Below are 12,242 nucleotides of genomic sequence, written 5' to 3' on the forward strand. Positions count from 1 at the left end.
AAGGAGTGAGTCAGGAAGAAAACTGTAAGATATTGGCACCCTCAGCTTTGGCTGATCGTCAGGGAGGAAGTTTAGCATCAGTTTCCAGTAGTAATGTGGAGAAAGACCGGGGCTCTGAAACACAGCAAACAGGAATTTCAAGCACTGATGGGTCAAGATGTTCAGGGACCAGACAGTCAGGACATTCTCAGGCCAATGAGAGTACGTGCTTAACAGACTGTCCAAACCAAAGTCTAGCAATGCCTGAACTAAAACATAAAGGACAAACCACTGAGAACATTTTAAGCTGGGAATATATGGGAGACTCCAACAGCCTTCAGGACCCAAAAGCCCAAGAAGACCACCCTCCAGCAGATCATGATCCTGTAAATGAAATAATGAAAGGAAACATCAATCTTGCCTACTCGCCCAAGAAGAAAAAATTAATGATTTACATTTGCGGTGGTTACAAAGGTAATTGTGTCTGACATTTTGACTTTGCAGTAATGTACGTACGATGAATGATGGAGATCAGCAGCCCCAGCTACATCGCTTCCTATTTCAAATTCATTGAAGTGAAAGTGAATAAAAATAGGGATAAAAATGTTTCAAGTTGTGATGAGGCATATTTAATATAATGAAACTGGTCTTGTGGACATTTTATATTGTGCCAGTTTCCAATAAATACCAGTTAAAGGCAGTCTACTTGAATTGTTTTAAATCTCCTGGTATCAAATATGTAAAATATGAGAGGCATAGACAGGATATGTGGTTAAAGTATTTTTGCCAGGATGGATTTCTCTTACCTTAAATCTCTTGCCCCTCTTATCTAAAACTATGCCTACTAAATAACTAGAGAGCATAGCTTAAGACATGAAGGTAAAGCTAAAAAAATAATGTGGCCAGTTTTTTTCACACATGGAGTGGTAGGTGCCTGGAATACATGATCAGGGGAGTTGGCAATAATTCTGAGTCATTTAGACAGGCCCACGAATAGGCAGGGAATTAGATGACATGGTTTAAATTAGCATCATGCTTGGCACAGACATCAAGGGCCACAGAGCCTCTTTGTGTGCTGTACTGTTCTATCTTCTGTCTACATTTGGTTTTGTAGTGCACTTTTGGAGATTTGTTCAAAAATGTGAGGAAAAGAATCCATGTTTTTTTAATTTAGTCATGATGAGTACCAACATTGCAGAGGACAGAAACAGGTCCTTGGGCCCGCCACATCCATTCTGATTTTTTTTGTCCTTCTAATCTCATCCCATTTGCCCGTATTAGACAAGGTGGGTCTCTTTCCTGTTTAGGTGTCCATTTAAATCCCTATTAAACATAACGAATGTATTTGTCCACCATTTCCTCTGGCTGTGGTCCAGATATCAATCACTCTCTGCTTTAAAAAAAATTACCTCTCAAATCCCTTTTAAAACTCCTTCCTCTCATTTTAAACCTCTAGAGCATAGTGCATTACAGTCCCCTCTTGTTTCTGATACTCCTACCATGGGGAAAAGAAATCCACCTGCCATAATCTTATATAATTATGTCATTCCTCACCTTGCTTTGCTCTAGAGCAGGGGTTTTCTTTTTATGACCATGGACCCCAGGTTGTGAACCCCTGCTCTAGAGAAAACAAGCACAGCCTATCTAATCTCTCCCCCAAACTAAAGTCATCCAGTGAAGAAAATATCATGGTGAATTAAATTTTTTTTAGAACATAGAACATAGAATAGTACAGCATAGTACAGGCCCTTCGGCCCACAATGTTGTGCCGAGCCTCAAACCCTGCCTCCCATATAAGCCCCCACCTTAAATTCCTCCATATACCTGTCTAGTAGTCTCTTAAACCTCACTAGTGTATCTGCCTCCACCACTGACTCAGGCAGTGCATTCCACGCACCAATCACTCTCTGAGGAAAAAAACCTTCCTCTAGTATCCCCCTTGAACTTCCCACCCCTTACCTTAAAGCCATGTCCTCTTGTATTGAGCAGTGGTGCCCTGGGGAAGAGGCGCTGGCTATCCACTCTATCTATTCCTCTTATTATCTTGTACACCTCTATCATGTCTCCTCTCATCCTCCTTCTCTCCGAAGAGTAAAGCCCTAGCTCCCTTAATCTCTGATCATAATGCATACTTTCTAAACCAGGCAGCATCCTGGTAAATCTCCTCTGTACCCTTTCCAATGCTTCCACATCCTTCCTATAGTGAGGTGACCAGAACTGGACACTTTCTCCAGTGTAATGACCTGAACTGCATAAAACGGTCCAAATGTGGCCCATCCAGTGGCTTGTAAACTTACTGTTTCAGAACATTAATCCATAATTGCTTGTGATATCCAGGTGAATTAATGTTCATGGAATGATAGAATTTTACAGTACAGAATTAAGGTAGTTGGACTCTTTATAACTCTCTATTTTGTCCCATTCCCCTACTCTTTTCGACTTCATTGTTTTCAGTTCCGGGCTAAACAACATCGTTGGTAATAAAACAGAGCTCTCTCAGTGCTGTTCTAGAGGATTGGTTTAATTTCAACTCAAGGAAGAACAAAAGACCTTTATGTACAAGAAAAAGAAGTTTGCTTTTATAAAGCTTTTTGTTTTGTAATCTGGGGACATATCAAAGTATGCTGCAGCCGTGAAATATCTTTAAGTATAGACAGGTGTAATGCAGGGAGCATTGCAATGCAAGGAACTCCCACAGGCAGCAACGTAGTAAGTTAATTGTCTGAATTGTGAAAAGTCAATTGTTACTGAACTGATTCCACAAGCTATGGACTCACGTTCAAGGACCCTACAACTCATGTTCTCAATATTATTTATTTATTTATTATTAATATTTGATATTGTTTTTTGTAATTGCCCTGTACATGGTCTTTTGAACATTGGTTGTTGTCCATCTTAGTTTGTGTATAGTTTTTCATTGATTCTCTTGTGTTTCTTTGTACTTACTGTGAATGCCTACAAGAAACTTAATCTCAGGGTAGTTATGGTGACATATACATATTTCGATAATAAAATTACTCTGAACTTTGAAGTTTTGGGATGTAGCTTGAGGGTTGAGTATGGCCTAGACAGATGACCAGTGGGCTCTTGTTTACATATTCCTATTAATACACATTAAATGCCTTTAAAAGATTAATGAATCAGTGCAACATTGCGGGCCAAATGGCCTCTCCAGTGCTGTAATATTCTATGTATCGATATAGATCTCCTTGATTTTTGTGAGTTTTTATAAAGTGCAACAGAATTTTAAAAAGACTTGGATTTGAAATTCCAGATACAGAGCATGAAAGAAATGCACTAATGAAGGGAGCTTATCCACAACTATACACATACTGTAAAGAAAGAGGTTATGACATCGTGATGGTTGACCTCAGGTGGGGAGTGAAGGATGGAATTAGTGACAACCATACAATGGCCCATCTACATCTTGAGGTGCTTAAAGAGTGCCAAAAATCAGAAGGTGTCAACTTCATTGTAAGTATTCTGTGTGCAACTTGTCACTCAGTGTATAATACTCTGTCAGAGTTTGCATGATTTATGCTTTCATCAGTGTACATGGACCTGCCTTGTGCAATATCCGAATGGCATGTCCAAAGCTTAACACGTTGTTACTTTCTTATTGAGTTTTTTTTCAGTTCAGTAACTTCCAGAACCATTGCATGAACAATGTAACATTGTGCATGTAATGGAGTCCTGATGAAGGGTCTTGGCCCAAAACATCGATTCTTTATTCTTTTCCATAGATGCTGCCTGTTCTTCTGAGTTCCTCTAGCATTTTGTGTTTTGTTACTCTGGGCTTCCAGCATCTGCTGAATCTCCTGTGTTTACAATGTTGTATTATCTGGTGGATGACCCTCCTGTTCCCCATTGTCATTTAATGAAAATAGTGAGTTGGGGTATGGAGGGAAGGCTGGGTTCTGAGTTGGATGATCAGCCATGATCATAATAAATGGCGGTGCAGGCTCGAAGGGCCGAATGGCCTACTCCTGCACCTATTTTCTATGTTTCTATGTGTCACGTACCCCGTGATGGGGGTTAAGAACCAGCAGAGATGGAAAACACTTTGGAGTCTCGTATTGCTATAAACTACTAATATTTATTAGTAACTATGCAATACAGTAATATAAATGTAAATAAATCAAACAGGTTAACAATGATTATATATAAAAGTAAGTGTAGAATATATATGTATGAAAAAACCAAGCTTCTTTAAGTCTAGGGGTAAAAAGATACAGTCTTACCATGTTGGGTAAAGTGCAGTTCAGTTCAGTTCGTGGTATTTAGTTGAGTAGTGATGGAGAGAGAGAGAGAGAGAGAGTGAGTTGAGTTTTCAGGTGAGCTGATACCATCGATCTACTCGTCGTCCTCCGAAATCCTTCACAAGTCACCGACTGTGACTTTAACCAGGGGGCTGGCCTTCTGTGGTGGAGCTATCACCCAGGCGAGGGTGGACACATAGACAACTCCCCACCAGTCAACCCCTTCTCCTTCAAACTGGAATAGCAATTTGGATCAATCCGCCTGATTGATCCTCCAAAACCCACTTTCTCTGCGGGCATAACAATGCTCATTCAGTGTCCAGATCATGTGTCCTGAGGTCTGTATCATCTGACCTCCCATTTATTTCTCCAGGCTGAGCATCACCTGTCATTCAAAGAGTCCCTCCTTCCTTTGTCTGCAAAGAAGTACACAAGCAGGCAACCTGTCCTTGAAAGTAACATCAGCAACCAGCCTTTGGTCACCATAGCAACCTTCGAGCTGCTTGGTGCTGTCTCTATCTCCAAACTCAGTAGAAATCCAAAGTTACTTCCAATGCCTTAAAGTGACAGTCCAACTGTTAATCTTCGTCTCTCTCTCTCTCTTTTCCAAAAGCAACATATCGGTGGTAAATAACTTTGTCTCTCTCTCTCCTTTCCAAACAAACCATCAATGATAAATGTCTCTCGATCTCTCTTCAATCAGTTAATAGGGGCACTCCTCGATCCCCTCACAGTTGTAACAAACTGATCTAAGACCAACAGCTAAGTGCAGTGAGCAGTTCAGGACATTGCTGACATGTGTGCCTATATATTTCAATACTGAGTTCAAGAACAAACTGGAGTATAGATGCCAATGGCTAAACATTAGGGCTGGGCAGCCTGGCATACATAATGTGACTTCATTTTCATTTGATTTTTAACAGTTTTGCTTAATTTTCAGTAAATTTATTCTTCATGGTGTATTTTAAATCGTTAACATCTTTTTTAAACTGTTTATAAATATATCTACTTGTCAAAGACATGTAAAAGCAATTCAAAGATTTTTGACAGCAATGAGATGTCAATAAGCTAACAGAACAGTTAGGGATAAGGTCAGGTCCTCAGTTATGGTCACTTCTCACAAACTGCTCCCCTTTGCAAGACAGCCAAGGCGGTAAGACCACAACATATGAGTGGGAACCACGTGGGTTGGATCAAGTATGATTCAGCCCACTGTGTTTTTTTAATAGACATTGTGGAGGAAGAGGTATCACATTGCACAAGGACTGAGAGCATACACAACCAAACTGAAAAATAGTTTATCATAGTACAGAACAAAAGCCTGATTAATAGTGACAAGAAAGATAAAGAAAGATAAATGAGGATTGGTGCAAGTGACTGCATGTCATACTCAAGAGTTTAATAATATACTGGACAATGTTGAAATCAGTGTGTACTTCCTCATGTCTGCAAGTGTCCTTCTTTAGTGTAAAAGGCAAAGAACAACATACATATATAGTACAATTCACAAGACTGCTGTAACATAAAGCAGATACATGAGACATCGGAGACTGCAGATGTTGGGAACTGGAGCAAAAATTAAGCTTCTGAAGGAACTCAGTGAGACAGGCAGCAACTATGGAGGGAATCCCGCAATGGGGAGCAGTCTGTGAACAGTGACCATAACTGAGGTCCTAACCTTAACCCTGACTGTCCTGTCAGCTTTTTAGTGTTTCAGGTTGAGACCCTGCGTTAGGGCTGAGTGTACGGAGGGGAGATAGCCATTATGAAGAGATGGCAGGGAGGATTAAGGCAAGAGCTGGCAAGCACTAGGTGGAGCCAAATGAGAAGAGATTAATGGGCAAATGGAGTAAGTTGGGGAAGGAAGTGGTAGAGAAGGCTGGGAGATGGAGATGACCAGGGGCTGTAGATTATGGAACCTGATAAGAAAGAAAGGAAGGTGAGTAGAACAAGATAATACTGAGCAGGTGGGAACAGTAGAGAGAGTGGAGGGGATGGATGAACAAGGACCGAGGGGCGTCAGTGTGTTGATAGAAAGAAACCACATACATGGGGATGTTTCATGTTTGCAAGAAGGGTTGAGAGACCATCTGAGTGGATCTTAAGGAGAAAGGATCAGAGGGAGTGCAGGTTATCTGAAAATGGAGAATTCAATGCTCATGTCCTTGGTTTTTAGACCACCCATACAGAATATGAGATGCTGTACCCCTGGGTTCGCGCTTGGCCTCACATTGCAGTGGGAGCCTGAAGACAGACAGGTTGGAGTGGGAACAGGGAGGGGAGATGAAATGATTTGCAACTGGTAGTTCAATTAGAAGCAGGGATAATCAACTTGACTCCTTGAGCCTAGTCAGTACTTTAGTAAGATCATGGCTGATCTGTGTATACTCCCAAGCTGGTTTGTTTTTGGCTCTAATTTCCATGCACTTTCACTCACAAATCCGCACAAAATGCTGGAGGAACTAAGCAGGCCAGGCACTATCTATGGAAGAAAGCACAGTCAATGTTTCTGTCCTAAATGTTGACTGTACTTCTTTCTGTAGATACTACCTGGCCTGCTGAGTGCCTCCAGCATTTTGTGCATGTTGCTTGGATATCCCGCATCTGCAGATTTTCTCTTGTTTATGACTCACAAATTCCCCTTTTTTTCAATATTGCACAAAGTGACTGCTGCTGCATTGTGTTTTTGTGTGCGTCTGAGACAGGTCTGGATGACGTGTTGGACAAAACTGTTGTAAGATCAACTACACAATCCTAACATGTCCCATAATTTGTAATTTAACATGGTGATTAGATTCACCTCTCATTTTGAACAGGATTGCTTGTGAAGCTGATGGACAATAAAGCCTTTTTTTTTCACTCATGCAGCTCTTAATAGGACAAAAGCATGACTCAGCTTACCTTCCTGATACCATAATTAAAGATGACTTTGAAGCTATTTTTAATTGCATTGAAAAGGAAAGAATGGAGACGACAAAACAGACACACGTAACTCACAATCCTGAACCCCGTACTCTGACCGAAGAGCCTGGATTGCACGGGGAGTCTCATTGTACGGAACTCGACCTAATCAAGAGCTCTAATCTATTTAATGAGGGGCTGTCAGGAAGCTGTGATGATGATGGAAGTGTAACTCTATCTGCACATTACCATCAGACTAATGACACAAGTGACCCAGCCATGAGAACACCATACTCTGCATTGGACCTTGGAAAAGCTATTGGGCTTCTTCAACAGTGGTACAAGTTGGATGAAAATTGCATCCCCAGTGTTTACAGACTTCAGCCAATCAGGTTGGTTTAAAACTGAGGAGCAATTGCAGGAATAAGTTGAAAGATCAGACCTGTGACTCACAAACTGGCCTAGCTCCAAGAGCTTCCTGGCATTGAGAGAATTTATAAAGCATAGACTTCTTTGTGAAGCAGTGCTTTTGTGTATCCTCATTTACAACACACAACGTCTAGACCATAATTATTGAGTAATTGTTGTGCAAATCAGCCTAACTCATGTACTATAAGTATGTTCAGTTTTAAATCACTAAAGAGAAATCAGCACCCATCTCTCCCAGTTTATTTCATGCAAGTTGTTACCTGTCTAATATTGCATGTAGGTAAAGCTTCAGCTCTGCATTCATCCGATACACTTGAAAACCACCTGAGCAAATTATTGACTATGGATAAACATTTTATAGAATTTTGTAAGACATAGATTAGCCACCAATAATTTACGAAAGCAGTATGTGGCATTAGAATAATTTAACTCTTAACAGCCCCCGGCATCTTGGATCCTGGCTAGAATGAAATGATGCACAATAGGAGCCCATGCAACCCACTGTACCATATCACTGGAATATGGAAACATAAATTTTGAGTCAGTAGAGACCATAAGGGGACTCACAGGTTTTCATAATTTTGAGAATGAAATCAAACACTCAATGACTCAGGAGCAATACACATAAACTACTGGAGGAACTCAGCAGGTCAGGCAGCATCTATCCAGAAGAATAAATTCTCCTCTTAAAATGCTGCCCGATTTGCTTGAGTTCCTCCAGCATTTTGCGAGTGTTGCTCTGGACTTCCCTGTATTACATCATAAAATTATATTTTTCTTGATTGGTTCTTACACAAATTCAGAAATAAACATTTTCATGCTAAGTGCAAATAATGATAAATGCTAATATTGGTCAGGGCATGAAGGGACACGGGGTGGGGGATGACAGGAGACTGGGGCTGAGAGGAAAGATGGATCTGCGATGATGAAATGGTGGAGCAGACTCGATGAGCCAAATGGCCTAATTCTGCCCCTATATCTTATGGTTTAATATGAGTTTTGCTTTGGTTTGCAGTGCACACTTCAAAGACTTTTACAGCAAGGATTCCTCCCGTAGACTACAAGCAAGAAATAACTGGTCTAATTCTTCCCGGAAGCTATGGAGCATTCTTCAGGAATATGCACCTTTGGCCCTCGGCGAAAAAGCAGCCTCAAATCTCCTTGAAACAGGTAATGGTGGAAGAGTCAGCAGTAATGGATTTATATCTGAAATAATAAGAATAATCATAACAATGTCATATTAGATGAACTATGCAGCTTTTCCAAACTGCTAATTGATTTTACAAAACATTGTTTCATATCCCATCATTAAATATTTGTTGGAAAGACAAGTATGAATGAAGGTTTGGCAACAATTTTGGAATTAGTGAAAAAACTACAATCAGGAATAAGCCATTGACCCCTTGCACCTGCAATTCAATGCGAGTATCTTTTACTTCAGCACCATTTTCCTGTACAAACCCATACCTTGGACTTGGCCCACTGCTGACAGCTCTCTCCCCTTTCTTAATCTCTGTCTTCATTTTTGGAGACAATCTGTCTACTAATATCTTTTATAAACCTAGCAATTCCCATGGCTATCTTGACCACACATCTTTCCACTGTATATCTTGTAAAAATGCAATTCCTTTTTCTCCATTCCTTGTCTCTGTCACATCAATTCCCAGGATGAGGCTTTTTTTTTCAGGACATCAGAAATGTCCTCCTCCTCTAAAGAACAGGGTTTCCCTTTCCTCTACCATTGATGCTGCCTTCACCCACATCTCCAGTTACCCAGCATTATCACATACCACGTTGTCCTCCCCCATTAACAGGGATAGAGTTCCTCAAGTCCTCACATACCACTCCATGAGCCTCCACATCCAAAACATCATTCTCTACAACTTTCACCATCTTTAATGGGATCCTACCTTCAAATACATCTTTACCTTTCCGCACCCCCACCCCAACTCTCTGCTTTCCACAGGGATTGCTCCCTCCATAGTTCTCTTGCCCATTTGTCACTCTCCACTAATCTCCCTCCTGGCACTTATCACTGCAAGTTGAAGAAGCAGTGCTGCACCTGTCCATTTAGCTCCTCTGTCACCTCCACTCAGGGCCCCTAATAGTCCTTCCAGGTAAGGCATACTTCACCTGTGAATCTATTGGGGTTTCCTACCGTATCTGGTGCTCCTGATGTGGCCTCCTCTACACTGGTGAGACTTGACTTAGATTGGGGATCGCTTTTTAAAGCACCTCCTTTCCATCTGCAAAAAGCAGAATTTCCCAGTGGCCAACAATTTAAATTCCTATTCCATTCCCACTCCAACATGTCAATGGCTTCCTCTTCTGCCACAATGAGGCCACTGTTAGGTGGAGCAGCAACACCTCATATTCCATCTAGATAGTCTTCAACGTGATAGCCTGAACATTGATTTCTCATTCTGGTGAATTATTTTCCTCATCCCCCTTTCCTCTTCTTCTATTCCCCACTCTGACCTCTTACCCCTTTTCCTCACCTGCCTATCACCTCCCCCAGTGCCCCCATTCCTTCCCTTTCTCCCATGGTCCACTGTCCTGTCCTATCAGATGCCTCTTCTCTAGCCTTTTGCCTTTTCTGCTTATCACCTCTAAGCTTCTTGCTTCATCCCATCTTCCCCACCCACCTGGATTCACCTATCATCTTCCAGCTTGCCCTCATTCCCCTCCCTCTGCCTCTTTTTAAATTCTGGATTCTTCCCCTTTCCTTTCCAGTCCTGATGAAGGGTCTTGGCCTAAAACATCAAATGTTTACTTATTTCAATAGATGCTGCCAGACCTGCTGGGTTCCTCCAGCATTTTGTGTGTGTTGCTCTGGATTTCCAGCATCTGCAGAATCTCTTGTGTTTGTGAAATCCCATATCCCGTGGTTTCCTTAATATACAAAAATCTATACTCATTGACTGTCTCCATAGCCCTCTTGTGCAAAGACAAACAAGGAGAAAAAAACATTTTCACCAGTAAGTTAGTGATTTAGATCATAGAATAGTATGACATTGTACAGGCCCTTCATCTCACAATGCAGGTTGCATTTTAAGCTACCCCGTGATCAATCACCACCTTCCTTCCCACGTAGCCCTCCGTTTTTTTTCACCCAATTCCCTATTTCTTAAAAGTCCCTAATATATCTGACTCTACCAGCAGCTCTAACAGTGCATTTGATGCACTTACCACTCTCCGTATAAAAAATAAAATACTTACTTCAGATATCCCCCATATACTTTTCTCCAATCACCTTAAAATATTAGCCGTTTCATATTAGCCGTTTCCGCCCTGGGGAAAAGGCACTGAAAGTCCAATCTAACAATGCCCCTTCCTGTCTTAATTACCTCTATCAATTGACCTCTCATCCTCCTTTGCCTTTGTTGCATTTTGAATATTTTTTGTTGCATGCTTTCATGTTGCTTTCCCTTGAACATCTGGACCTTTTTTTGATACTATCACCTCTGATTCGTTATTAAGACTATACCCCCTGATTAGAATTAATTAGTGAAAATAAAATATAATCAGGAATAAGCTATTGGCCCCTTGCACCTGCAGTTCAATAAAGTTATCTCTGGGAGGATAAGTCATCCCTGCGCCAATTCTATCAAATGCTGAAAAAAGTTTGTGTTCCAGTGAAGTTTCTCTGTCTTGTTTCCTCAAGCTATACATCTCCATGCTTCAAGTTCTTTAAAATGCCACATCCCACTCACAATACAATGACTCTTCTTAATTAAATTAGCAAATCCATTCCTTGACTGCCCAGACATTCTCGATAGTATTTAAATATTCAAGCAACTCAGAAACTCTGAGTCTTTGTCTTCTTTCTTTCTCAGATTTGATCTCTCCTGTTCTCATATGGGCTAACCACCGTCCATCAAATCTGCTCAAGGATTTATGTAAACTATGATGTAACTTTTAGCCATTACCATTCTTATTAGTTATTTAATCCATAAATAGTCAATGTGTTTTATAATAAAAATACATAATTAAGCTTCTGTTGTTTTCCTTTCATATAATTTAACCTCAGTTATAGAACAGGAGGTTAAACAGGGACTGCAGACCAAAGAAATTCCAGAGAACCACTGCCATTGGTTCAAACGGTATATCACCGACATTCAGTACAATCTTTCAAGTGAGAAAGTTTCAGATTACATTGATATTTTACCACGGAAACGACAGCTGAATGTACCTGTGTGGAAAGCCCACAAAAAATTTGTGGAAAGCATCCATGCCAGGGTAAGAAGTTGTTAATCTTTAACTATTTGTGTTATTGGATTATATTATTGCTATCTGGCACCAAAAGTAAAATGCAACTGTACCGGTTATTACAGGAACCATTAAAAATCCGTCTTGTATCTGTTCTCATGTTATTTATCTTTTGTCTTCTCTCTACCCCTTCAGTTATTACTTCTGACTATTTGTTTAGCTGAAAGATGAATTGGTTCATAGTTATGCTTTCTTTCTGACAGTTGCCAAACAAACTTTAGCCAATTGAATGATAATGTAAAACACTGTGGCCATTATAGCTGCCTATGCTCCATCTTGTTCCTCCTCATCTTCAACATGAAACAGATCAACTTTTGAAGTGGTCAGTCTGTAAAACTAGATCTGACAAGAGCAGGTATCAAGAAGCACTATAAAATTAATATCAATTGGAATCAAGGTGAAAGT

At 40.6% G+C, this 12,242-nt stretch overlaps 1 protein-coding gene across 1 annotated transcript in view; it reads left to right on the forward strand.

Annotated features, from left to right (window-relative positions):
- Positions 1–267: 267 nt before the first annotated feature.
- LOC134346351 (NACHT and WD repeat domain-containing protein 2) overlaps positions 268–12,242 on the forward strand; it is a 30,585-nt gene continuing 18,610 nt past the window's right edge. Inside the window, exons 1-5 of the mRNA XM_063047699.1 lie at positions 268–453; positions 3,254–3,453; positions 7,107–7,531; positions 8,584–8,738; positions 11,599–11,807. Of these exons, the coding sequence (XP_062903769.1) occupies positions 297–453; positions 3,254–3,453; positions 7,107–7,531; positions 8,584–8,738; positions 11,599–11,807 (1,146 nt within the window). The 5' untranslated portion in view covers positions 268–296. The remainder of the gene's footprint in view (positions 454–3,253; positions 3,454–7,106; positions 7,532–8,583; positions 8,739–11,598; positions 11,808–12,242) is intronic.

The sequence above is a fragment of the Mobula hypostoma genome, chromosome 5, assembly GCF_963921235.1.
Source record: "Mobula hypostoma chromosome 5, sMobHyp1.1, whole genome shotgun sequence".
NCBI classification, from domain to species: Eukaryota; Metazoa; Chordata; class Chondrichthyes; order Myliobatiformes; family Myliobatidae; genus Mobula; species Mobula hypostoma.